At 58.2% G+C, this 27254-nt stretch overlaps 1 protein-coding gene across 1 annotated transcript; it reads left to right on the plus strand.

Annotated features, from left to right (window-relative positions):
- The first annotated feature begins 817 nt into the window (after positions 1-817).
- On the plus strand, positions 818-27081 carry TKT (transketolase). Its single transcript, XM_084902952.1, has 14 exons — positions 818-1043; positions 10494-10611; positions 11820-11933; positions 12897-12994; positions 17042-17233; positions 18561-18679; positions 20037-20230; positions 20937-21101; positions 22369-22525; positions 22611-22741; positions 23914-23997; positions 24093-24186; positions 25852-25974; positions 26818-27081. The coding sequence occupies exons 1-14, from the start codon at positions 937-939 to the stop codon at positions 26991-26993; spliced, it is 1872 nt and encodes a 623-aa protein (XP_084759078.1). The 5' UTR covers positions 818-936; the 3' UTR covers positions 26994-27081.
- The last annotated feature ends 173 nt before the right edge of the window (positions 27082-27254 follow it).

Consider the following 27254-nt stretch of genomic DNA (forward strand, 5'->3'; position numbering starts at 1 on the left):
ACAGGCCCCTCCAGTCCTGGCTCATTCTCTTGGGGCCAGTGCTTAAGGACGGGGCTGGTCGGCCAGGACAGAGCGCCACACCCACCAGCCCTGTGACCCCTTGGCTTTGCCTGTCTCCATTTGCTCACATGTAGCACATGGATTCCCAAGAAGCTTCCCCGCTCTGTTCTACCCAGGGCCGGGCGGAGGAAGGAGGAAGGAGACAGAGTGGTCTGCCATGAACAGGCAAACTCTGAGCCAAGCCTGGAACCTGGAATTCTTTCTATTTGTGTTTGGTTAAGACCACAAAGCAGCCAAAAACAGTTTGGCTCAGTGGATAGAGCGTAGGTCTGTGGACTGAAGGGTCCGGAGTTCGATTCAGGTCAGGGGCATGTACCTTGGTTGCCGGCACACCCCCAGTGGGGGGTGTGCAGAAGGCGGCTGATTGATGTTTCTCTCTCATTGATGTTTCTAGCTATCTATCCCTCTCTCTTCCTCTCTGTAAAAAAATCAATAAAATATATTCTTAAAAAAATAAACAAAAAGAAAAAATTATATCAAGTTAAAAAAAAAAAAAAAGACCACAAAGCAGAGCCGCCTGAGTCCCAGGAGCCTGGCAGCCCCCAGCTGCCAGCAAATGTGGGAGCTGGAGGAGGCGGAGGTCAGGCTGGAGGATAGCGCCCGGCTGGGTGTCCAGGTGCCCCCACTAACCGGGGCTTCTGATCCCAGATCGGAGCCTGAGAGCTGAGAGCCGGCGCTCCCGGGGGCGGGGCCTGGAGGGCGGGGCCGCGGACGCCGGGTCTGGGGTGATGCGGCGCCCCGCCCCCGGGGGCGGGCCAGGGCGGGCCGGAGTCTTAATGCGCCCCCGCGCGGCGCCGGGCCCGGCCGCTGCCTGTCCGCCGGAGGAGCCGTGCAGCCCCGTCTTCCGCCTCCCAGCCTCAGCTCGCCGGCCGCGCCATGGACGGGTACCACAAGCCAGACCAGCAGAAGCTGCAGGCCCTCAAGGACACGGCCAACCGCCTGCGCATCAGCTCCATCCAGGCCACCACGGCGGCCGGCTCGGGGTGAGCGGGGGCGCGGGCCGGGCGGGGGGGCCGTGCTCTGCGGTCGCGGGCGCCCCGGGCACGCGGGCCCCGTGCACGAAGCCGCCGCGGGGGAGGCGGCCGCGCCTGGCCAGGGAGCGGAGACGCGCGCCGCGCCCGGAGCGTTGCGCCCGGAGCCGACTAGAGGCCCCTTTCTGCCCGCCGCGCCGGCGGCCTGGCTTCCGCCCTGCGGGCCGCGGCTCCCCTTGCGCCTCCGGGCGGCTCCTGCCCCGCAGGACTCCGGCTGCCCGGTGCGCTGCGGCGCCGGGGACGCGATCCTTTGGCGGCAAGGCCACCATTGCCGCGCGGTCGCTGAGAACCGGACCCTGTGCCCTGCGTCCTGCGCGCGCGGCCTCGGGGACCCGTTCCACACCTCGATGGGGAAACCGAGGCTCGGACTTAAGTCAGTTGCCCAAGGTCACACGTGGTGAGAGCCGGAATTTGAACCCGACCTGCCCAACGTGAGAGTATCTTGCAGGGATCCTCCGGCCTGGCCTGCTCTCCTCCGCACACTGTCCCCCTTCTCAGCGCCACCTCCCATTCCTGCCACCGAGATGGAGGGTCCGACTTTGCAGCAGGGGACTGCTGGGGCCCGGGGCTGCGAGTGGGATTGGGGGAGAGTGGGGAGGAATGCGGCCACGTGGATGCAGAGCCCTGGCGCCCATTGTGAAGGGGAGGGAGGTCTTGGGTCGGACTTGGCGGGAGGTGGGGATAGGGTTGGGGAAGAGAGACTTCCAAGGCTAAGAGGACGGAGGCCTAGGCCCAGGGCCAGCAGCCAGTTGCTGGGCCAGCCCTGGAGGTGGAGAAAGACTGTTGATCCCAAGAAACCTCCAAGGTAAGTGGCTAGTAACAGGGACAGTGATCATAACGGGGCCTCTATTCAACTGGAGGCATTCAGTGGGGTAGTTTCTCCTACTCTGAGATGGGAACAATAGTCGCTCCTACACACTGGGTGGTTTCAAGAATTCCTGCCGCTCCCTGAGGGGCCTGGCGTGAGGTTGCAGAAACGGCAAAGTGCGGGGTTCATGAAATGAATTTGGGCCTGGGGGGAGGTGATTGCCAAGAACCATCCCGACCAAGATGTGTGCTTAGAACAAAGACAAGATTCCAGCTTCTGGCCCATTTTATACAGGCTACATTATTAATAAGTACACTTTTTTTCCCCCCCTTAACCTTAAGGGTGAGTATGTGCCTTTAAGACACCCAGTTCTCAGAGGGATTAGACCTCTCGGCAGGCCCTTTCCTTCCACCCCACCCCCATGCACACTTTGGACCTATTATCTGCTTTGGTTTATATGGGTCTTACCCATTGTGTGGAAGTGCCTGCTCAGGCAGGGACCCAGCGTAGTCTCCAGGCCCCCTTCCCCGGCCTAGCACACAGTAGGTCTGCACACTGCATTGCTTGCTGGGTACAACGGATCCCTTCCCTTGGCCATTTCAGGGAGTGATTTGACCTGCAGGGCCTTGTTAAGCCCTACTGTGTGCTAGGGGCTATCTAGCCAGCCAGAGGCCTAGCTGGAGAGACATAGCAGTTACCATCTAAATAGTGTTACACTTTGAACATATTAACAGGGCCAGATGAGCCCTGTGGACAATTATAGGATTACTGACCCAACTTGGTGTCCCTGGTGTGACACAGAGCATTCTTTATGGCTAATAGTGTCATACATTCTGAGAATGACCCTGTGAGAGAGAGTTGCTATTGCAGATTTTATAGATGAGGAAACTGTGGCTGGCATATTAGCTTGAGTTGCCTAAGCTGGTCGTTGGTAGCTGTTCCATGCTGCCCAGTGAGGGGCTTGCAGGATCAGGATGACTTCTTAGGCAGGTAGGAGGATGGAGAGAAATTGGAAATGGGAAGATCAGGTGGTTTGATGGTAGATATCTCTACCATTTCCTGGGTCTTTGTTCGGTAATTAAACTCTTGATTTCTATGGGGGATGAGGAGGAGGGGGAGATGCTATATAGCAACTGAGACCTTACACCCAGGTTTGCATTGCAGTCTTAGGGAGGAACTCACTGAACTCTAAATGTCCCTGTGCAAAAAGGAAAAAAAAAAAAAGTATAAAGGACAGGGATTTCTTCATGTGTGCGAGTGTGGTAAAACTGCAGGAAGGAAATACCGAGCGAAAAACATATTTTGAAGACGGAAGTAACATTGCTATGCAACCCCTGCCACAGAGGTTTTGAAAGATGTTTAACAAGAGCTGTGTGTGTGTGTGTGCGCGCACACAGACAGTTTGGGGAGACTTGAGATGAGAGGAGGGCTCTGGTCACCAGATGTTTGTGTTGGAGCTCACTAATAACTCACCGGAGTGAGGGAGTGAGTGAGTGAGGGAGTGAGTTCCGCCAAGTGAAGGCTCAGTCCTGAGGCCTTGGCCCAGTGTGGGCGGCAGTCACAGGATCTCCCTGTCGGGGTGCCCCTTTTCTGGGGGGCTGGTCAAGTCTTTCCTGGACCCACACAGGCGGGACTCAGACAGTCTATGTATCCGTGAGGACCCAGGCTGCAGGTTCAGAATTTGGGGAGGTCCTGCTTTCTCGGTCGCTTTCCCGTTCCTGTGCCATCCCTGGCCCTCGTCCGGGGACCTCACCAGGGCCCGGGGAGCGAGGACACTGGCTTCTGTGTCAGGGGAGCCGAGCGACAGAGGGCTCTTTGTGCGGGCAGCACCCACAGCGGCCCCGGCCTCTCCGGGGTCATCTTCCTCCACGCGCTGAGGGAGCTGAGGCCAGGGTCCAGCTCATCGGGGTTTAAAAAAACGAAACGCACCGGCTTTATCCGGAGGGGCCTGGCTGCTGTGCTGGTGGGAATGATTTTGTCGTTTTTTGGTAGTTCTCGCTGACCAGGGTGAGACTGTGGCGTTGTCCAAGCAGGGCTAAGTGCCATCCGAGGGCAGCAGCGGTCCTGAGTCGGGAGGTGCGGGCTGTGCTTCAGACGCGTCCCCAGGGCTCTGAGCCACAGCGTGTGGGAGGGTACTGGGTGCTAATGTCTGGTGGACCTGGCTATGGACTTGAGACAGGAATCTAACCCCGGCTCCAGCTCCATTCTGAGGGGGCTATGCCTTCCATCCAGGGCCTTGATTTCCCCACCTTTACAGGAGAAGTTCATAGGTAGGTGGTTTTCAAACGGGGTCCATCCGGAGTGTGACAGGGGGGGCAGAGTGAGCGAGATTGGGGTCCTGTCCCCTGCCTGTTGTAGGTTTCATTCTTTTCTTTTCTTTTTTCTTTTTTTTAATATATTTTATTGATTTTTTACAGAGAGGAAGGGAGAGAGAGAGAGAGCTAGAAACGTCGATGAGAGAGGAACATCGACCAGCTGCCTCTTGCACACCCCCTACCGGGGATGTACCCGCAACCAACGTACATGCCCCTGACCGGAATCGAACCTGGGACCTTTCAGTCCGCAGACCGATGCTCTACCACTGAGCCAAACCGGTTTCAGCAGGTTTCATTCTTTTTATTTTAATATATTTTTACTGATTTCAGAGAGGAAGGGAGAGGGGGAGAGAGAGAGAGAGAGAGATCCATGATGAGAAAGAATCACTGATCGACGGCCTCCTGCACGCCCCATGCTGGGAATCGAGCTCCCAACTCCGTATGTAACCTGACCAGGAATCGAACCGTGGCCTGGTTCATAAGTTGATGCCACTGAGCCACACCTGCCGGACTTGTAGGTGTCACATCTTAGTGACCCATGTGACTTGGAAGTGGCTGGAAGTACGTCCCTGTACTTAGCTCTGGCATTCAGAGGTGCTTTGGCTGAGTGCCCAGAGCACCCCTTCCTGGCCCAGGCCCTTCAGGTCTCTGGGCAGAAAACCATTCGGGGGGTGTGGGTGAGGGGGTGGAGGCTGCTTCTCCATTCTGGCTGCCTTGCCCCCATCCTGAGTGAGGCAAGAGTGAAGCCCGTTGAGATTGCTCCAGCAGCAGCATTTCCCAACCTGTGTGAAGGTGCCGGGCTGTCCTGCAGCTGACCACACTCTGGCCCTGTCACAGCTCTGACCCCTGACTTCGCTTCTTTAGGCAGCCTGTTGTCCCTAGAGCCGCTCCCACAAGATCCGGGACTACCCGTGCCACAGACCAGAGCCCGTCCTTCTGCAGACTCTGCTCTTACCCTGAGTTGTGAGGTGGAGTCCACTCAGAGGGGTGGGCCGGTGGGAGTCGGGGTGACCTGGCTCACACTGCAGTTTGGGCTCCCTGCTCACAAGCAGTGGCACCCATAACCTCTGAAGGCTGCACAACTGGGCAGAGGGGTTGGGAACTCGAGAATTTTCTCGGCTGGGCTCTCAGCACCTTTTTCTTTTTAAAAACAAATCTTTAGCAGCTCTATTAAGGTCTCATTTGCAGATCATAGCATTTTAAGTTTACAGTTCAGTGGCTGTAGTAAGTAAACCGATTTTTACAGACGTTTTCGTGAATTTACCACGTCTCATTTTAGGGCACGTTATAACTCAAAGATCCCTTTGTGCTCGTGTGTTGTCACTCCCCATCCCCACCTTCAATCCCAGCCCCCAGGCAACCACTCGTCTCCTTTCTGTCTCTAAGTGGAACTCTTCCGGACATTGCGTGTACATGCACTCAGGCAGAATGTGGTCCTGGGGACCTGGCCTCTTCCATTGAGCATGACGTTTGGACGGTCACACACACATGCCGTAGCATGAATCCGCACTTCGGTTCTTTTGATTGCCACATTCTCCCCTGTGTGGATATGCCACATTTTGTTTATCCATTCCTCAGTTCCTCCTTTTGCTCTTGACCTAGCTCTTCTGCGGGCAGACTGTGTGACCTTGGGCACGCCAGTTCCCTTCTGAGGCCCTTACAGGGCCCATCCTCAAAATGAGGAGGTTCTATTTCATCTCTGGTATGTGAGGAGCTAATATTGACTGAGCAGCTGCCATTTGCCTGGGCACTGTGCCAAGCTCCTTACCCACACAACCTCCTCCAGGCAGATTCGGTGAAGGTCTCCATTTTACAGGAGGAAACCGAGGCTCCTGGAGGCCACGCCCCTAGGGTCTGAGTTACATCATCCATTCCTTCGTGCACTTTGTGCAGGTGCTGTTAAAGAGACAGCCGTGAAAAGGCTCAAAGGCCCTGCCCTCTTGGACTCCAGTTGCAGGAGGATAGAAGGACAGTGAGTAGCCACATAAGGTCAGGTGGTGGCAAGTGTGTGAGGCAATGTGGTCAAGGAGGGCTTCCTGGAGGAGATGGCACGGGGCAGAGCTCTGAAGAAACCTCCTGAGGTATGGAGGCGGAGTTTTCCCAGGCAGAAGTCAGGGCATTTCAAAGACCAAGGACTGCTTCTGAGGTTCACTTCCTCCCTGGCAGCCTGGGACTCTAGCCTGAGAGAGAGAGTGTGTGTGTGTTTAATCAATGTATGCATTAAATATGTAATATGAATACTGTACATGTATTATAAATAATGAACCTGTGTGTACCTACCACCAGGCTTAAGAACTAGGACGTTACCGCCCTGGCTGGGTGGCTCAGTTGGCTGGAGCGTCAACCCATATATCAAAAAAATGCAGTTTGATCACCTGTTGGGGCGCATACAGGAGGCAGCTGATTGATGGTTCTCTTTCTTTCTCTCTTATCTAAAAATCCATAAACACGCATCCTCAGGTGAGGGTTAAAAAAGAAAAAAAAGAGTTAGGACATTGCAGAACTTGAGGAACTCCTGGGCGGGCACCCTCCTCCCCCAGAATGAATTACACCCTGGATTTTGCATCATCAGTCCTTTTGTTTTCCTTTTTTATTTTATTTTATTTTTTTTCAGAGAGGAAGGGAGAGGGATAGAGAGTTAGAAACATTGATGAGAGAAACATCTGCCTCCTGTACACCTCCTACTGGGGATGGGCCCGCAACTAAGGCACGTGCCCTTGACCAGAATCGAACCTGGGACCTTTCAGTCCGCATGCTGACAGACACTCTATCCACTGAGCCAAACCGGTTTCGGCTGTTTTCCTTTTTTATAACATTTGTACATATTCGTCAACAGTGGTCTTTCCTGCTACACAGATCCTTCTCCGGTACACGTTGTTCACATTTATTTACGAGATGGTATTGATGTTGGGGCTGTGCAGTTCGCTTATTCTCACTGCTGCCTAGTGTTTGCTATTGAATATATTGTGACGATTATTCTGTTGGTGGACAGTGGTGGTTTCTGGCCGTCATGCCCCTGGCAGGGACCTTCCCATGCGTGTCTCTTACAGCGTGACACAGTCCAAGAGCTAGCTGCATTGCTGGGCCTTAGGGAATGTGCATCTGTAGCCCTTGATTTGGTTTCATTTTAACGGTTAAAAAGATTACTCAGGTTTTCTATTTCTTGAGTCAATTTTGGAAACTTATTTTTTCCTTTTTTACATTTTTTTAAAAATCAGGTTGTCCAGAGTATTTTATCGTCTATTCTTATGCTCTCTCTTCCATTTCTGACATTGCCTTTTTCTTTTCCCGGATCCTGCCTTATCAGATGTTTGCTAAATTTTAGAGTGTTTTTTTAATTTTTATTTATTTATTTTTAAATATATTTTATTGACTTTTTTACAGAGAGGAAGGGAGAGGGATAGAGAATCAGAAACATCGATGAGAGAGTAACATCAATCAGCTGCCTTTGGCACACTCCCTACTGGGGAGGTGCCCGCACCCCAGGTACATGCCCTTGACCGGAATCGAACCCGGGACCCTTGAGTCCGCAGGCCGACGCTCTATCCATTGAGCCAAACTGGTTTCGGCACTTGTAATACATTTTTATAATACATTTACAAGTTCCCTTTTGTCCTTGGTCAGATTTAATTTCTCTTTCCTATTATGTTGTTATACCTACTTTAGAGCTTTTTTGTTGTCTGAGCTACATTATAATTATGTGACTTTTCCCCCAGATATTAGCACTACATTTAGTCAGTTTTGTAAATGCAGCTAATGCATTTCAAATAGCTAGCATTTTTTCAATTGAATTAAAGAGTATGTTATACTTAAAAACAAACAAACTGCATTTCCTGTATGCTCAACACTTGACAGTTTATCAAGCCCTGTCTCAATCCTTGGCTCATTTCTTCTTTCCTGCCTGCCCCGGGGGGGGGGGGGGGGGGGGGGGCGGTAGGGGGTAGCGGGGGCGGGGTGTCACAGTCCCAGCCTGCAGATGAGGAGGCTCTGAGAGGTTTGGCATCTGGTCCTCCAGCCGACGTGGAGACTGATGAACCTGGGCATTTCAAATGCATTCTCTTACTGGACTCCTGGACGCCTCCCCACCCCCACCCTACTCTCTCTCTCTCTCTCTCTCTCTCTCTCTCTCTCTCTCTCACACACACACACACACACACACACACACACCACTGCCCCATTTACAGGTGAGGAAGCTGAGCCTTGGGGAGGTGAGGCACTTGCTCAGGACACACAGCTCACACTGCACTGGGACACTTTGCAGAGGAAGGTCCCTGAAAGAGGGAGGCCCCTAAGGACCCTTTATTCCGTAAGTTTGTACCTGGTGGGTGTGAAGCAGCGTGGCCAGATGCGAGCTTTAGAAGGAAAAAAATACTGCAGCTCGCTCCTGCCATGTGCAGCAAGTGCTTGTATCTCGCCATTTATCTTTTTTTTTTTTTTTTTAAATATGTTTTTATTCATTTCAGAGAGAGGAAGGGAAAGGGGGAGAGAGAGAGAGAGAGTGTCATCAATGATGAGAGAGAATCTCTGATCGGCTGCCCATCCCCCACTGGGGATCGAGCCCTCAACTGGGGCATGTGCTCTGACCGAGAACTGAACCGACAACCTCCTGGTTCATAGGTCAGTGCTCCACCACCGAGCTACGCCCGCCGGGCTCGCCGGGTATCTTGGACAGCAGCAGGGACGTCACTCCGGGATCCCCTGTGGACAGAGCCGCTCACCTGCCTTGCTTTCTCCTCGGAGCTGTTTGGCCCTCTGTCTGCCCACATCCTTCCCCCGCTGCTCGGGGTCAAGAGCTGTGCGACGGGATTCCTCAGGGGCGGGGCTGCCCTTGGAGGCAGGAAGGGCAGGAGGTCAGCCTGGCCGGCGTTGACCGCGATGTCCTCCCGCTGAGGTTGGACACGGGGTCCCTGCCAGGCAGAGAAGCTTCTCGTTTACCTTTCCTCACCTCCCTCTTTCAGGTCTAGTGTCTTTTCCCCACGACCAAGGAGCTCGTAGAAATGGTGAAGTATAAGAATGTGGGTACTAAACCAGCATGGACGGTTCCGGATTTCTCTACTAATGTGTCTGCGCTGGGAGTGACACTCACCCTTAATCCGGTGGCAGGGGTGGGGGCGGGGGGAGCGATTGGCAGGGGAGGAGGGAGGCATATGTGAGCTCCAGATGGTGCATGTGCCCTTGGGTTTGGCATCGGGCGTGTTTTAACGTGTGGGACCTCAGAGCATTGTCAGGGCCGCGTTGAGCTGCATGGTGGAGTGATGTGGAGGCATGTTCCCTCAACGAAACTGTGGGGCAGGAAGGCTTCAGGCAGGGTTAGGCAGGGATTACCCCCACCTCTGGCCCCATTCCTGGGGACAGGGACTAGCGTAGCCAAGTGGGTCCTGAGAGACCTGAACCTGACTGAACAAGTCTCATCCGAGGGTGTAAGGCTTGCACTTTATATTGTTAATTCCTTTGCTCAGTAGCTATTCAAATAACCGTGCAATTAATAGGGTGCAAGGGGGACCCCGTAGGCCCCCCTCTCGGGGCTGGAAGGGGCAGCCCCACCTCAGCTCATGCCACAGGCAGAAGGGGTTTTTATATTTTTATGATTGGAGCTTTGGTACATAAGATCGTGTGTCTTGCCTTTTAAGTTCTGCACGAAAGCATGATTCCTAATGGCCACACCAGCCCTCAGAAGGCCATTAAAAGAGCTGGCGAGCAGCCCGATGATGCTATCGGAGAGCCTAGAGCCCAAGTTGTCAGACTACCAGCCCCGGAGGCTGCTGGGAAGTTTGTGGTAATTCCATGAGCCTCAGGTGCCTTACCCCTTGCCTGTGGGGACCAGCAGCCCTGGCCTTGGGGGAGGGCAGCGTAATGGGCAGTCCCGCTGGGATGTAGCTCCTGGTTAGTCACAGAGGGAGCACACTTCCTCATCAGCGGAGTCCTGACTCCTGCTAGATGCCACGAGGCCAGAATGGGACTTCTCTGCCACGGTGCTGCCTTGCACAGGGTCTGTGCCAGCCGGCCCAGTCTCCTGGGTCCTCCTTCCTCCAGTCCAGCCCCAGACGCTTTCAGCTGTGTGACTGAGGGTGTAAAGTGCTGTCCCTGGGAGGGTGCAGCCCCCAGGCTGCCCGCAGAGGCCTCCCGGAGGCCGTGTGTAACCCTCCAGGGGGCAGGAGCATGTGGCTCTCCGTGACTCCCTGGGTCCTGCACCCCCGAGGCCTCTCACATGGGGCGGGGTGAGCCTGCAGGTCGGGGGTCCGGGCCGTAATGCCCGTGTCCGTCTCTCCCCGGCCACAGCCACCCCACGTCCTGCTGCAGCGCCGCGGAGATCATGGCCGTGCTCTTCTTCCACACGATGCGCTACAAGTCCCAGGACCCGCGGAACCCCCACAACGACCGCTTCGTGCTCTCCAAGGTAGGAGCCGGCCGCGCCTTCCCCTGTCCCCGGGGCGGGGGGCCGCTCTGGACCCCGAGAAGGTGCCGGCAGGGAGCCATCCCTGAGGGGACCCCCTCCCCCACGTACGCCCGGCCCTGGCCCACCCTCTCCCCTCGAGGTCCTGCGCTGTGCAGGCCCAGCTGGCAGACGTAGCCCACGTGAAGGAATAAGTGACTGGATTCACAGGGGACCATGGGAATGGTCTGCCCGGTGCTGTGCCTGCTTGCCACCTGCAGGCCTCGAGTCCAGGTCTGGGTGAGCCTTGTGGCTTTTTTTTTTTTTTTTTTAATATTTTTACTAGAGGCCCTATGCACGAAAGTCATGCAGGGGGATTGGCCCTCACAGCCCCAGCTGCCTTGGCCCTCACAGTCCCAACTTCCTCCGGGAAGGTTGTCCGGACAGTCGGTTGTCTGGATGGTTGTTCTGCTGTTCAGTCTAATTAGCACATTAGCTCTTTACTATGTAAGATTGATTGCAGAGAGGAAGAGAGAAGGAGATAGAAACATCGATGATGAGAGAGAATCGTTGATCGGCTGCCCCTTCCTGCACGCCCTCAGCTGGGAATTGAGCCGGCAACCCGGGCACGTGCCTTGGACCGGAATCAAACCCGGGACCCGTTATTTGCAGGCTGACGCTCTATCCACTAAGCCAAACCGACTAGGGCTTGTGGCTTTTTGCACGCGTTTTGGTTTTGTGTGTGTGTGTGTGTGTGTGTGTGTGTGCTGTGCCAGCACCCTTGGACCACAGCCTGCTCCCTCAGGAGTGATGGTGCGTTGCAGCAGGGTTTGGGATAGGGCACCTGGTCCTGCCCCCCCTGCACGAGAATCACAGCGATACCACAGACCCTGGAATTCACCAGTGCCCAGGCCCGGCTCTGTGGCCTCGTCTCTCGGGGCCTCCTAGCTTAGAAGTCTGTCCAAGCTGCTCTTGTGCCAGAGACCAGGGATTAGGGCGGCAGGCTGCCTGCTGGGGTTTTGGCTGCTGCCGGCCTCACAGCTGTGCTCTCCCTGCACCTGTCCCAGGGCCTGTGCGGCCGTGGCTGGGGAGGCGGAAAGCAGGGGAAGCGGCCTGCACGTGGCTCCTTCCTGGAAATGGATCCCCGGGCGGCAGGCTCTCCAGGCCCCGGTTCAGAGTGCGGTGGGCACAGCTCCCCCTCTGACCCTCCCGCCCCCGTCCCTCCCCGGCAGGGCCACGCAGCGCCCATCCTGTACGCCGTCTGGGCCGAAGCCGGCTTCCTGCCCGAGGCAGAGCTGCTGAACCTGAGGAAGATCACCTCCGACTTGGACGGGCACCCCGTCCCGGTGAGTGCACCGCGCCCGGAGCCGCACGGGCCTCTGTCTCCACTTCCTGCTTCCCGGGGCATGTCGGGAGGGGGCTGGGGTGCCCTCTGAAGAACTGGGGGTATTGAAAGGCAGAGAAGGGAGCATTGATAGGAGGAAGGAAAGAAGCGGGTGTTTCGGGGCTCGCTCCATTCACCCCAAGCTGGTGCTGAGGGGTGAGGCCTCTCGAGGTGCTCGGGGTCAACTGCAGAGATAAACTCTCCTAAAGCACCAAGCGCCCAGCCTCCCCTCCCCGCGGGGCCTCCCTGATGGTAGACACAGGCGGGAGAAGAGGTTCCCGGTGCCGGGAAGGGGGTTGCAGGTTCACCAGGGAAGGGATCCAGTGTGCTCCTCAGGGTGCTAATCCCTGCAGGTGTTTGGAGTTCATGGGTTACCATGGAAACTCACTCCTCCCGCCCCCAGTCTGGGCACCCACCAGGGCCACGCATTCTGTCAGGTTGTTTGTTTGTTTTTTTAAATATATTTTATTGATTTTCTACAGAGAGGGATAGAGAGTTAGAAACATCGATGAGAGAGAAACATTGATTAGCTGCCTCTTGCACACCCCCCACTGGGGATGTGCCCACGACCAGGGCACATGCCCTTGACTGGAATCGAACCCGGGACCTTTCAGTCCACAGACCAACGCTCTGTCCACTGAGCCAAACCGGTTTCGGTGCATTCTGTCAGCTTTGCCCTGCATTCTGGCCGCTGTGTGAGCTGGACAGTGTGGGGCTCCCTTTACAGCTGAGGGAACGGAGGCCCAGAGGGGTCCAGTCTCTGGCCTGAGGCCACGCCTCCCTGGTGGGCAGAGCCTCCTGCGGCCCCGGGCGCACGGCTCAGTCTGGGTGGGCGCGTGGCCGTCAGGCAGGCTCTCCGGGACCCCGGGGGGTGAGCCGCGGGCTTCCCTCCCCGGTGAGTGACCGTGGCTCTCTGTTACCACAGAAACAAGCGTTCACCGATGTGGCCACGGGCTCCCTGGGCCAGGGCCTGGGGGCCGCCTGCGGGATGGCCTACACCGGCAAATACTTCGACAAAGCCAGGTAACGCTCCCGCTCCCCACCCCCACCCCACCCTCGGCGGTTCTGGGAGGGGTACGCCCTCACTGCTGCCACCTGAGTCGGAGCTGAGTAAAGTGTGTGTGTGGCCCAAGGCTGGCCCAGGACCAGAGGAGGAAATAGGCTCAGAGGGGTGAAGGAAACGCCCGCGGTCCCTCGATGGCGACTGGTGGGGCCGGAGTTGAGCCCAGAATCCATGCTCCTGGCCACGTGCTCTTTGTCCAAAGGGCTTGGGCTGGCGAGTCCCTGGGTCACCCCCAAGCCTGGCTCTTGGACCCTGGAAGTCTCTGTGGGCCCCACCCTCCAGTGTCTGTCCACAAGCTCGGGCCCTGCTGCTTGCCTTTGCGTTGGTAGGGAGAAGGTGGTGGATTCTGGGGGGTCTGGGCATCCCAGGGAAGACACACATTGGAGAAGGTGACCCAATCACACAGACTTGCTGCTTCAGTGCCAGGTGGTGGAGGCAGATGTCAGCCACCAGGCTGTCTACGTGTCCCCATGTGACTGCAGCCGGGCCTCTATGGCGGGCGGGGGAAAGTGTTGGCCGCAGGCTTTAAGGAGATCACCTGCCAGCTGGTTTCTACACCGTTTCCATCTGGGGCCTCGCACTCGGTGCTCAGAGCTTGGTAGGTTTTCACCTTGATTACTACCCCCCTACGGGCCGAGCGGTGACTGAGCACAGTTACTCCTCCCACCGAGGAGGACACGGAGGCAGGATGTGGTGGAGGCTGGACTTAAACCCAGGGCGTGCACCCGTGCATCCTGAGTCCATACTCAGAGTCCTCAGACTGTTCTGGGGGGCCGAGCAGAGCCCCACACTCAGAGTCCTCAGACTGTTCTGGGGGGCCGAGCAGAGCCCCATACTCAGAGTCCTCAGACTGTTCTGGGGGGCCCGAGCAGAGCCCAGGTGGTTCAGGGAGCCCTGTGGGTGGGACACTCCCTAGAGGAGGGGCTGATGGAGCCTGGCCGGCCTGCAGGTGGCAGGAGGGGCCCAGCGGTGCAGCCATGGCTTCCCCAGTGCCCTCCAGTCCACCCCGGCAGTGGGAGCGTGGTGGTGACTGCAGCCCACCAAGGACAGGTGGCTGCGGGGAGCCTGGCTGGGTGCCACCCTGCGGGGAGCACCTGCTGCGTGCAGGGGGAGGCGGTCCTGAGACTGCTCTTCGGGAGGCGGCTGGGGCTGCGAGGTGTCCCAGACCCTCCCAGGCCAGTGTCGCCTGGCAGCACCGCATTTGCCTTCAGTCCCCAGAAGTGGCTCACTGTGAAGTGAAGAGAATCACAAAGATGTTTAGGAGTATTTTATTTGGCACAGAACCAGAGATGCGAGCTAATGAGTCCCAAACGTTGTTGAAGTAATTCCCTGTGAAGGATCTTTTCCTCGCCCTCACCTAATGGAATGAATGAGCCAGGGTAGGGAGGAGGGGTTCGGCTGGGTTCCCAGCAGCAGGGCTGGCTCAGGCTGGGCCTCGGACTGTGCGTGGAGGGAGGAAGCTGGGAAACGGGGAGATAAGAGTGCCGAGGGGGTTATCGGGCCATGCCAGGCTCCCGGAGGTGGCGTCCTGATAGAGCACACCTGGCCTCCAAGCATGTGGCCCAGCCACCACCAGGGACCACACATCAAATGGACTTCCATTTCTTTTTTAACAATTTCTTTTTGATTAAACTGCTCATTTGAAAAAATATAGACATTAAAAAGAAATGGACATTTTCCTTACTATTTTTAAAAATATGTTTTGATTTTAGAGAGAGAGAAAGTAGAAGAGAGAGAATCATTGATCGGCTGCCTCCTGCTCACCCCCTATTGGGGATTGAGCCCACAGCCAGGCTTGTGCCCTGACAGGGAATCCACTGGTGACCTTTGGTGCATGGGTGGACGCTCCGTCTCTGAACCACGCCGGCCAGGTTTCTTCCTTCTTCACTCCCCCCTTTATTTTTTATTTTATTATTATTATTATTATTTTAATATATATTTTATTGATTTTGTACAGAGAGGAAGGGAGAGAGATAGAGAGTTAGAAACATCGATGAGAGAGAGTCATCGATCAGCTGCCTCTTGCACATCCCCTACTGGGGATATGCCCGCAACCAAGGTACATGCCCTTGACCGGAATCGAACCCAGGTCCCTTCAGTCCCCAAGCCAACGCTCTATCCATTGAGCCAAACCGGTCTCAGTCCCCCTTTAAATCTCAGTGTATCATAGTTCCTCCTCATCATCGTGAGAAGAAACTCACAAATGCACAGTCCCATACACTCTGCTTTTTAGAAAAAGCTGAACGTTGTGAGCCTTTTCTCACAGTGATAGCGTGACGCTGACGTTCTGTGTGACGGGCCTGCTGAGCCCGTTCAGGCAGTGCTCTGGCCGGACGTGTGGGGAGGTTTGCAGACCCTCTGCCTTCCCTTGGCCCTCTGTGGAGGGTCCCTGCCCTGTATGGTGGTCACTCAGAGCTGGGGTGAGCCTGACTTCTGTGGGCCTCCAGTGTCTCCCCAGGACCCCGGATGCCCTCCTGACCTGAGCCTCTGGGCCCCAAAGGCCGGTCTGATTCCTTGGAAGTGGGTGTGGGCTGGGAAAGCAGCCGGCCTGCCTCCCTGGAGTCCCTTTCTGGGAAGTGGTTCCTGCAGGCCTCTGGCTCCGCCCGTCAGGCTGCAGGCTTCGGGAGCTGCTGACCCGCAGGGCGCGGCTTCAGATATGCCCCTGAGGGTGGGCCCTGGGACCTTCTTCCCGGTGGTGACCTGGCCTGTTGGAAGCCACAGAAGGGGAAAATGGGGGCTCCTCCTTAACCCGGTGGCCTGCGGAGGTGCTGAGTCATGCTGACAGTGCCATGGCGTCCCCGCCCCTCCTCTGGCTCCAGGCCGGGTTCCTGCTGCCGTAACAGGGCAGCTACGTCCCCTCTGAGCCCAGCCCGGCACCAGCCTCCCTCCCTGGGCAAGTCCTGCTGCCCCTCCCGCTGGGCCTGCCTTCCTGGACAGCAAGGAGTGGACAGTCAGGCCTGGGTTCAAATCCCCACGTAGCTGCTCCCCGCTGCAGCGCCTTCACACGAGTCCCTTCACATTTGAGCCTATTTCCTTGTCTGTGTGTTCTGGGAATAACAACTGCGTTCCCATTCCCTGCAGGATGAGTGAGTACAGGGCCCAGCACCTCGCTAGAGCCCCCTAGGGGCCCTACATGCCACGTGCCGGCCTGAGGGTGGGGCTCCTGCTTCTGTGCCTGTGGCTGCTGCTCCTCAGCCATTCCCTCACCTCTGGGAGATGCTGGGACTGGGAAGGGCGAGGTCAGATTCCTGAACTGGTCTTCCTACCTCTAGCCTCACCCCGAAGGTTCGGTCAGCCGGGTAACGCCCAGCTCAGTGCTCTTGACCATGCCGCTCTGCCTTCGAAAAGACCGTGGTTGTCTATGTTAAGGGCAGGAGAGGCCCTGGGATGGAGAAAGCACAGGCTGAGCCCCTCTTGTTTTGGGCAGGAACCAGCCTCGACGCTTGGGGAGAGGTCACGTGTAGCACCTGTCACAGCAGGAGTCCCCTCGGGAGCCGGTCCCGTTCTTTCCCTGAGGCCTCCCTCTAGGGTGCTGCTTGACACACCTCAGCCCCCTCCCCCCCCCCAATCCAGCTCAGCTTCTTGGAGCAGAAAGGCCCTTGTTCCCTCTGGCGAGCCCAGGGCTCCCCAGCCCTCCTGGTGATGGGAGGGAGGGAGGGAGGGGGGTGCCCCCTGCAGTGGGCCGTGGAAGGCCTTCCTGCCCGTGGGAGTCCTGGGCCCCGTGAACATCCCTTTTCCTGGTGCCCTGACGACCCCGCTGCTCTGCTCTTACCAACCAGACGGAGCCTCCGGGAGCTCTGTCTCGGCAGCCAGCTCCTGACAGTGTCCTCCACAGCCATTTCCTCACGGTGCAGACTTGGCGTGGGCGTCAGGCACCTGCCGGCATGGTCGGACGTCATGGGGAGCGGGGGAAAGGCTCCTTGGAAGGGACAGGCCTGGAGCATGGTGGCCCGGGGCAGGGCCCAGCCTCATCCCCACCACCTGTCTGTCTGTCTGTCTGTCTGCAGCTACCGCGTCTACTGCCTGCTGGGCGACGGGGAGCTGTCAGAGGGCTCCGTGTGGGAGGCCATGGCCTTCGCCGGCATCTACAAGCTGGACAACCTCGTCGCCATCCTTGACATCAACCGCCTGGGCCAGAGCGACCCGGCCCCGCTGCAGCACCAGCTGGACGTCTACCAGAAGCGCTGCGAGGCCTTCGGGTGCGTGCGTGCGGCCGGCCGGGCCCCCGGCCTGGGAGCCGCGGGCCGGGAGCGGGCGGGGGCGGGGGCGGGGGCGGGGGCCGGAGGTGAATGAGTCCCTTTTTCAGGGTTTGACACCATTTCAGACTCTGGGCATTTGGGCTTAACGTGGCAGCTCAGGCCACCCCAGGGTGTGTGGGCTACGGCCCTTGTTTTGTTTTGTTTTTTATTTTATTTTTTATTTTTTTAAAAAATATTTTCCCTAGTCACAAACCAATCTTTTAGAACATAGAATGTGAAGGGAAAACCCTTATCTGAGTCTTTTTAAAATATATATATATTTTATTGATTTTTGTACAGAGAGGAAGGGAGAGAGATAGAGAGCTAGAAGCATCGATGAGAGAGAGTCATCGATCAGCTGCCTCTTGCACACCCCCTACTGGGGATGTGCCCGCAACCAAGGTACATGCCCTTGACCACAATCGAACTCGGGACTCTTCAGTCCCCAAGCCGACGCTCTATCCACTGAGCCAAACCGGTCCTGGCTACGGCCCTGTTTTAAGTGAGTTCCTCTGTGTGGCCGTGTGGCCCGATAGATAGTTCTCAAGACAGCACATCATGTCTCACACATCCTCACTTTGTTCCTGGGAGGATGGGGGCGGGGGGCGGGGTGCACGGTGTAAACCACACTTGGTTGCTCGTGAGGCTAAGGGGCATGAAGGGGTCTGAACGAACCTTGGTCCCCGGGCTGCCTCCTGTGCCCAGCTTCAGCCAGCCCCCTCTCCTGGTGAAATGGGAGGAAGGGTATGTGGATTCCGTCACGTGCTGCAAAGCAGGGAGGTCCGTGTGGGTGGGTGTCAGCCAGCGGGACTCTCACCTCAAATACAAGCCACTCTGCAGTGGGAGCTCGGAGGCCCAGGGCCAACGCTCAGTCCAGGCTGAGGAGCCTGGAGGACTCTGGGCGGGGCTGCGCAGGGCTCTGAGGGCTGAGGGCCCTGTGTGGATGCATTTAAAAAATTCCACTACCTGTGGAGTGATCAAACAAATGAAAATTAGGCCAAAAAAAAAAACAACTCATTAAGAATCTAATGAATTCCAAACCCAGTGCCTCGTCCCAAAAGCAGCTTTCAGTAGGAAATGAGTAGATCAGGAACAAAGGAGGCAACCATTGAACTAAGCTTTGGATGACGTAGGAGGAGAATCTGTACAAAGGGAACAAGCGGAAGGGAAAGGATGTGAAGAGAAAACAGGAGCTTTTAGGCTCCCCGGCTCCTGCAGGCCTTCCCCAGGAGCCCGCGGGGTGCTGGGCACTGGCCCTCGCCCCTCACCGCCCCCTCTCCGTCCCCAGCTGGCACGCCGTCATCGTGAACGGACACAGCGTGGAGGAGCTCTGCAAGGCCTTCAGCCAGGCCAAGAACCAGCCGACGGCCATCATCGCCAAGACCTTCAAGGGCCGAGGGATCTCGGGTCCGTACGCACGGGTCTCCCTGCCGCCGCCCCTGGGAGGGGGCCCTGTGGCTGACGGCGCGGGTGGGGGTTCTCCTGGAAGGGGGGCATTTCTCCGCGATCGTGTGTCTGGGGAGGCTGTGGTCGTGAGTGCACCCTGGCTGGGGCTCGGTGGTCGGCATGGCTGAGTTAGGATTCACGTCCAGGCCAGGCTGCCCTTGGCTGAGGGCGTGTGTAGGCAGAAGGAGAGGAGGGACTGGGCGGGCCTGTGGGTAAGGGGAAAGGAGACCATCTTACCGCCTCTCCCTGGCTGGCATGGCCCCGGCTGTCTGCCCTGAGATCATGGGCCAGCAGGTCCCTGGGGGCCTGGGTTCCCCCCCCGTGAGGGGTGGGCAGCCCTCCAGCAGTAGGAAGGGCTGAGCAGAGGCCTCTGCGGGTGTGGAGGGGAGGATCTGGAAGGCGGTTCCTGCGCCAGGCGGGAGCATGGTGATGCGGGCATGTTGCTCCTAGCACCCGGGTGGGAGATGGGCTGGAGGTGGTCAGGGACTTGAGTGTGCACACGAGGAGTCTGTGGCCCCGGGGGCCTGACGGCGGGCTCTGGGCTGGCTGCCTGTGGCAAGTGCCCTGGCTGTGCCCCTGTCTGCGTGGGGGGGCGTGGCTCCCTCTGCCTTTGTGGGCATTGAGGGCATCACCGCTGTCGGGAGAAGGGGTGGGGCTTCTGGGAGGTCACAGCCTCGGGCTACTGCCTGACCCTCCTCGGGTGTCTTTACCGGGTGGGATCTGGAAACCTCGAAGCTTCTGAGGGGAGACTTGGGGGCCCGTGGGGCTGCTGAGTGCTGCCTCGGAGGGTCAGCCCGAGGCTCCGCCCAGCGGAGGCGACCTCGGAGGTCGCCGCAGGGCACAGTGTCCGGTGGTTCCGGTGGTTCTGGTGGGCCTGCTCTGTGGCTCTCAGGTGTGTCAGGGGACCGGGCAGTGCTTGCCCTGCTCTGGGCCTCAGCGTTCCCTCCTGATGGCCAGGATCCCAACCTGGCCCAGAAGCGGAGTAGCATTTCTACCGCACACGCCTCTCCGTGGGCGCGGGCTGGGGAGGTGACCCCGGAGCAGCTGGGACAGGCCCTCTGCCCGTGCCTGCGCCCTCCCCGTCTGGCTGTGAGCTGCCGGAGGACGGGGTGTCTGGTCCGTGGGGACGAGGCACGTAGAGTCCTGACCCTCGTGGTGCCCGGCTCAGGGCTCAGCTGGACTGTGATGACACTGTTCCTCCCTCTCCCCCGACTGTCCCTCGATGGGGGGTGGGGAGCCAGGCCCCACGGGGTAGCTTCCTGGCCCTCGGGAATACCCGTCTTACCTGGCCCTCTGCCCTCCTCCGTGGCACCCGCAGGGGTAGAAGACAAGGAGTCTTGGCATGGGAAGCCCCTCCCCAAAAACATGGCGGACCAGGTCGTCCAGGAAATCCAGAGCCTGATCCAGAACAAAAAGAAGATCCTGGCGACCCCCCCGCAGGAGGACGCGCCCTCGGTGGACATCACCAACATCCGCATGCCCACCCCGCCCAGCTACAAAGCTGGGGACAAGGTAGAGTCCGGCTTCCCTTTTCCAGACGAGCGGGGTGGGGCGGCCGTGGTTCTCTGGCTCCCCGAGGTGGGGGCCAAGATGGGTCTAACCTAGGGGACTGGGGAAGGGAGAAAAGGGGTGATTTCAGGGGGAGGAGGACCCTGAGCGGTTGCTCCTGCCAGTCCCTTCATGGAAACACCAGCTCAGGAATCCTTTCCCTGCAGAGGCTCAGAGAGGGCAAGGGACTTGCCCACAGTCACACAGCAAGCTACTGATACCACGGGGGGTCAAAGCACGCAGCTCCCGAGTCCCCATCCCTGGCCCTCAGCCTTGTCTGAGCTCAGGACTGGCAAAGGCTGGGGAGGCCTGCCCTGCTCTGAGGCCTCCCCGGGGGGAGTGCATCTGTGCGGCTGGCCTCGGGCTTTCTGACCCCCACCTCAGTGCATTCCTGCGCAGAGTGGGGCAAGTTCACGGTCTCCCTCGTGTGCAGGGGGTGCTGTTAGGACATCTTCTGTAGCTCAAACCCCTCGGCCAGCCCAGGGGTCGCCCAAGTTCATTGTACAAGTTAACTTTTCACAGGGCCGTGTGTTGTCGATCATCCTTTTTCCGCCCCAATTTTTCTTCTTTTCCTCCCTAAAACGTGTCCCCCCAGGGGCTGTGCAGGGCTCTGAGCTGCACCTCCCAGGGGCCCGGGCGGTGCTCAGCCTTCCCGCTCTCCTCCCCACAGATAGCCACCCGCAAGGCCTACGGGCAGGCCCTGGCCAAGCTGGGCCACGCCAGCGACCGCGTCATCGCTCTGGACGGGGACACCAAGAACTCCACCTTCTCGGACCTCTTCAGAAAGGAGCACCCCGACCGCTTCATCGAGTGCTACATCGCCGAGCAGAACATGGTGGGTGCCGGGGCGGGCCGGTGGGCGCAGGGCCGGCCACAGCCTCAGGGGAGAGGTCTGAGAGGGGCAGGGCTAGAGCCCTCCTGCCCCTTTGGGCAGCTACCTTGGCTGTGCCAGGCGCATCCTAGGTACCCAGAGAGACCTCAGAACAGCTAGGACTCAGCACTGACCTTGACTTCAAGTAGTCACACTTGGTGGGGCATGTTAATGTCCTGGGTGAGTGTGTGGAGAGCTGGGTGGGCTGCAGGCGTGTGCAGGAGCGCTGCACGTGAGCCGGGTGGGGTGGATGGGCTCTGGGGGCAGAGGGCCTTCCAGGGGAAGGTGGGCTGGAACACGAGGGGCCCACCAGCCACGTCTGCTGAGCCCTTTACGCACAGGCTCTGGGCCCCTGCCATGCACCGTTGGGTTAGCAGCGCCTTATCAGGAACTGAGGTGGTAAAATGGGGCGGATGTTTTGTCCTGTTTGTCAAAATACCCGCTTCTCCTGGCCGAGCAGCCCAGCCGGGCCTGCAGGCCTTTGGGGACCGAGAGCTGCTTCCGCTGGAGGCCACTGGCTCTCACACGTGCAAGGTTTTTCCAGCGGAACCTGAATTCTCTGTGTGTGGCTTCTGGCCTGGGCAGCTGGAGAGCCCGGCCTAGGCTGGCAGGATGCGGAGGCTGAGGAGCCCCAGGATCTGGGGAGGAGGGTTTCCGAGCTGTGGGGGGACAGCCAGCCTGGAGCCAGTGCCTGTATTGCTGCTGGGCCGGGTGGGAGAACTGGTCTCTGCAGCGGCCTTGGGGTTGGCCAGGAGGTGGGGGAGGGGGTTGCATAGGCTGGGAAGATGGGCCATCTGCACCCACCTTAACTAGCCTGCTCTGTGAGCGGCTTTGCTTGCTGCTTGAGGGGGGAATGTTCCCCAGGGCAGTCATTTTCAGGGAACTTCTGAAATGGTTATTATTTCAGCCCTGGCTGGTGTGGTTTGGTTGGTTGGAGTGCCATCCAGGGCAGCGAAAGGTTGCCGGTGCGATTCCCGGTTGTGGCACATGCCCAGGTTGTGGGCAGGGGCTCGTACAGGAGGCAACCATCAATGCTCTCTCTCCCCCACTTCTCTCTAAAATCAATAAAATATATTCTGATGAGGATTTTAAAAAATTAAAAAAAAACAAAAAAAGCATGGTTATTTCAAGTGGAAGGAGTCCAGTGTTTGGAAACAGCCTGGAGCCCCTGGTGTGCAGGCCTCACCGGGAGACCGAACCCCCAGCCACCCTCCCCCTGCTCTGCCCCCAGGTGAGCATCGCCGTGGGCTGTGCCACACGCAACAGGACCGTGCCCTTCTGCAGCACCTTCGCCGCCTTCTACACGCGGGCCTTCGACCAGATCCGCATGGCGGCCATCTCCGAGAGCAACATCAACCTCTGTGGCTCCCACTGCGGCGTGTCCATCGGTGCGCTGAACCGGGGCCAGGCGGTCGGGGGGCCGGCGGGCCCACAGGGGGGCCTGGCTTCAGCACGTCCCCTCCCTCTCCCCAGGGGAAGACGGGCCCTCTCAGATGGCCCTGGAAGACCTGGCCATGTTCCGGTCAGTCCCCATGTCGACCGTCTTCTACCCCAGTGATGGGGTGTCTACGGAGAAGGCGGTGGAACTGGCAGCCAATACAAAGGTGGGTCACATGCCGTTCTGTTTTCTGAGAGGGAGGGGAAGAAGGGGAGGCCAGCCTGGGCGCACAGTGCTGGTTCGCTGCCCCGGAGCGGTGTCTCCTGACCCTCCCCTGGTGTCGGTAGCTTGCAGGAGTTAGACTAAGGAAGTGAAGCACACGCCCTCCTTCCTGCCACAGGGCAGGTGTTGCTCCTTCTGCACCGAGACTCTGGCAGCCCTGCCAGTGTGGCAGGTGATGCCCGGCTGGCCCCCCTGAGTTGGAGTCACCAAGACATAATGAGGCCCTGACTGGTTTGGCTCAGTGGATAGTGTGTTGGCCTGCGGACTCAGGGGGTCCCGGGTTCGATTCCGGTTGGGGGCATGTACCTTGGTTGTGGGCACATCCCCAGTGGGGGTGTGTGTGTGTGTGTGTGCAGGGGACAGTTGGTTGATGTTTCTCTCCCATCGATGTTTCTAGCTCTTTATCCCTCTCTCTTCCTCTCCGTAAAAAATCAATAAAATATATTTTATTAAAAAGAGAGAGAGAGCCGAAACCGGTTTGGCTCAGTGGTAGAGCGTCGGTCTGCAGACTGAAAGGTCACAGGTTCGATTCCGGTCAGGGGCATGTATGTTGGTTGCGGGCACATCCCTAGGAGGGGGTGTGCAAGAGGCAGCCGGTCGGTGTTTCTCCCTCATCGACGTTTCTAGCTCTCTCTCTCCCTTCCTCTCTGTAAAAAATCAATAAAATATATTTAAAAAAATAAATAAAAAATAAAAAAATATTTAAAAAAAGGGAGAGAGAGAGAGAGAGAGAGACATAATGAGCTTGCTATGGTCCCGACCAAGGGCCGCACTGCCCTAGGCCAGAGGGCCAAGGGCCGGGCACGCGGGAAGCATCCCGGGGGCGGCCCCACGTGGTGGCCACTCTGCCTGATGGAAAACTCGGTTTCCGTCTGGGGCGTGGGGCTGGCAGAGTCGTTGGCCACTGTGCCTGGGAAGAGTGCGTGGAGAGGTGCAGGCTGCGGAGGGAAGAGTCCCTTCCCGCCTAGAGGAGCAGCCGCACGAGGCCTCTGACAGCTCCATGGGGATGGAGGGTGGGGACGTGTGCGGGTGGGCGGTGACAGCCTTCTGGAACAGCCTCGCTATTTGAGGCGGATCGTCCTGCGTCCCGTCATCCTCGGTTACTGTTTCATCCAGGGCATCTGCTTCATCCGCACCAGCCGCCCCGAAAACGCCATCATCTACAGCAACAACGAGGATTTCCAGATCGGACAGGCCAAGGTCAGTGTGGTTCGTGCCCGGTGAGACGCCCTGGGGCGCGCCTGAGGCCAGGGCCCACCAGTCCCTGAGCCTCACGGGCCCCGTGTCACCCCCAGGTGGTCCTGAAGAGCCAGGATGACCAGGTGACCGTGATCGGAGCCGGGGTGACCCTGCACGAGGCCTTGGCTGCTGCTGACCTGCTGAAGAAAGGTGAGGAGGGGGGACCCAAAGGGTCTTAAATCGGGCACCCGCTGCGTACTAGGTCCTGAGGGTGGGGATTAATTTCGCCCAATTAAATGGTAATCGCTACCCTGCCAGCACTTGCTGTGTGCCGGGCCTGGTGCTCAGTTCTGGGCTGCAGTGGCCACAGGCCCTGCCCGGTGGCCTGGCGTGGAGGTGCCCAGCACAGTAGTCAGGTCAGAGGCCCCGGGGCCTGTCGGGGGGGTTCAATCGCCACTCCTCTGGGTGCTAGTTAATAAGTTATTTAGCCTTGTTGTGCCTCCGTTTTCTCATCCATGAGACTGAAATACTGTAACCTTCCCCATGGGGCTGGTCTTGGGGATTCAGCAAATAATAACCTGGTGGTATTATTATATTTTTGTTAATTTCAGAGAGGAAGAGAGAGGGAAAGAGATAGTAATATCAATGATGAGAGAGAATCGTTGATCAGCTGCCTCCCACATGCCCCCTACTGGAGGTCGAGCCCACAACCCGGGCACGTGCCCTAACCAGGAACCGAACCGTGATTTCCTGGTTCATAGATCGACGCTCAGCCACTGAGCCACGTCAGCCGGGCCTCTCGTTATCATCATCCAGAGCTTGAAAATGTTAGCTACTGCCGAAACCGGTCTGGCTCAGTGGTAGAGCGTCGGTCTGCGGACTGAAGGGTCCCAGGTTCGATTCCGGTCAAGGGCATGTACCTGGGCTGCGGGCACATCCCCAGTAGGGGGTGTGCAGGAGGCAGCTGGTCGATGTTTCTCTCTCATCGACATTTCTAGCTCTCTGTATCTCTCCCTTCCTCTCTGTAAAAAATCAATAAAATATATTAAAATAAAAGAAGAAAAGAAAAAAGAAAATGTTAGCTACTGCAACGGAATCGCTGTAGGTGTCCCTCTCGGCCGTGCAGAGCATGCAGGAGAGGCCAGATACGGGCATCCTCAGGGCAGTGACCTCAAATGCGATAGGACCGATGAGCGGATGGGTAAACAGGCCCAGGCAGAAGAAGCTGCATGCACAGGGCTCGGAGAAGCTGGAGGAAGGCAGGGGCAGGTGGACTGGAGAAGCCGGGGGAAGCCCGGGGTGGAAGTCCGGGGCGAGGTGTGAAGGAGGCCTGGCGGAGCTGGACTTGTCCTCCTGAGGTCGTTCTGCTGGCCGTCACCCCACCTGACACCCGGCCGCCTGCCTGCAGTCACAGCTGCCGTCCCCGTCGTCCCCTGAGTACACGGCTTATCCCGGATCAGGCACTGGGAGCCCTCTGGCTTCCCCTCCATCCTCAAAGGCGTCTGGGAGGAGGAGGAAGGAAAGCTCTGCGGTGCTCTTTGAGCCAGAATCTCAGGAATGTGTAGAAGCCTCCTCTAGAAGCCCCCTGACAGTCCAGAGGCAGAGATCCTCTGGCCCCGGGCGTGAGGGAAGAGGGACCAGATGCTCTTGGAACAGCTGGGAAGGCTCCCCGGAGGAGGGGTGGGTGCAGGATGCTGGGCACCACATGCCAGCAGAGGAGGGGGCGAGCCTCTGGTGGCAAACATAAACCGTGGGATCAGGACCGCTGGCCCCCAGGACACCCCGGCCAGCCCCTCTCCCAGGGGCTCCTCAAGGGCAGACCCCCAGGACCCAGCCCGTTCCCTCAGCACATCCCTGCGTCTTCTGCCCTCACAGAGAAGATCAACATTCGCGTGTTAGACCCTTTCACCATCAAGCCCCTGGACCGGAAGCTCATTCTTGACAGTGCCCGGGCCACCAAGGGCAGGATCCTCACCGTGGAGGACCACTACTACGAAGGTGAGGGCCGCTCCAGAGCGCCAGGGCCGCTGGGGCAGGGGGGCCGGGCACAGCTGGACACCCTTCCTTTACCCCAGCCCTGGGAGGACTCCTGTGGCCCAGAGGCCCGGAGCTGTCCTCGGAGCAGCTGGGCCTGGAGACCCAGCGAGCTCGCAGCTGCTGGAATCGCCCCGCGGAGGCCCTGCCACCCAGGGAGCCGGTGGGGAGTCCCATCTCCTGCTCAGAGTGGGGAAAGTAGCCCAGAAGTAGTTACCGTGCAGAATCAGGCTGGGAGAGCCACACACAGTATCTGTCCCCGAGTCCTCGCAGAGCAGTCCTCCACGGCCCACACCACCTTCCCCCAGGAGAGGAGCTGGGCCCAGACTCTGGGGACAGGGGCAGAGGCCAGTCTGTTGGTGACAGCCGCCCAGATGATGTTGTTAAAATGACTCGGATGCCCCATTGGGGCTTGTGAAGAGAAAATACAGGGGTTCATTCGTGAAGTCTGTTACAGCTACTTGAGGGGCAAAGGGGTCATGTATAAGCCATCTCTGTCATTGTTGGGTGTTTCCCAAACTTTTGACATATGTGCACCCCTTCTATAATTTTCATAACGCTGAGTACCCCTCGTACTCATGAGAACGTAGAATTAGGCGCAGCTAAGCACGGTGCAGTGCATATCCCCACCGAACTCCGGTGCAACGCGTATCCCCACCAAACTCTTCCCGTACCCCTGGGGGTACGCGTACCACACTTTGGGAAACACGGTAGGGAATACACCTGGGCTGGCAGAGGGCCAGGGCGCCCCACCCTCCGCTCACCCCGAGACCAAGTCGCCTGAGCCCCTTCCTCCCCTCTGCCCAGGCGGCATCGGCGAGGCGGTGTCCTCGGCCGTCGTGGGCGAGCCTGGCGTCACCGTCACCCGCCTGGCTGTCAGCCAGGTCCCGAGGAGCGGGAAGCCGACCGAGCTGCTGAAGATGTTCGGCATCGACAGGGACGCCATCGCACAGGCTGTGAAGGGCCTTGTCACCAAGGCCTAGGAGGGGCCTCTACACATTCCTGAGAGATTCTGCCAGCTGCTCCGAGAGGTCCTGAGAGGAGTGCAAATAAATCTTTTGTGGAAAATCAGTCCGCCTCTGAAATCTTTTCTTTCTGGGTGCAGCCAGTGCTGCTGGTTCTGGGGAAGAAGGGAAGGTGTGTGTGTGTGTGTGTGTGTGTGTGTGCATGCGTGGAGGTTGGCACCCCTGGCTCTGGGCCAGGACCTGGTGTCCCAAGGCCTTCTGCAATCACCTACCCAGCAC

Source organism: Pipistrellus hanaki (genome assembly GCF_964339955.1).
Source record: "Pipistrellus hanaki genome assembly, chromosome: 13".
NCBI lineage: Eukaryota > Metazoa > Chordata > Mammalia > Chiroptera > Vespertilionidae > Pipistrellus > Pipistrellus hanaki.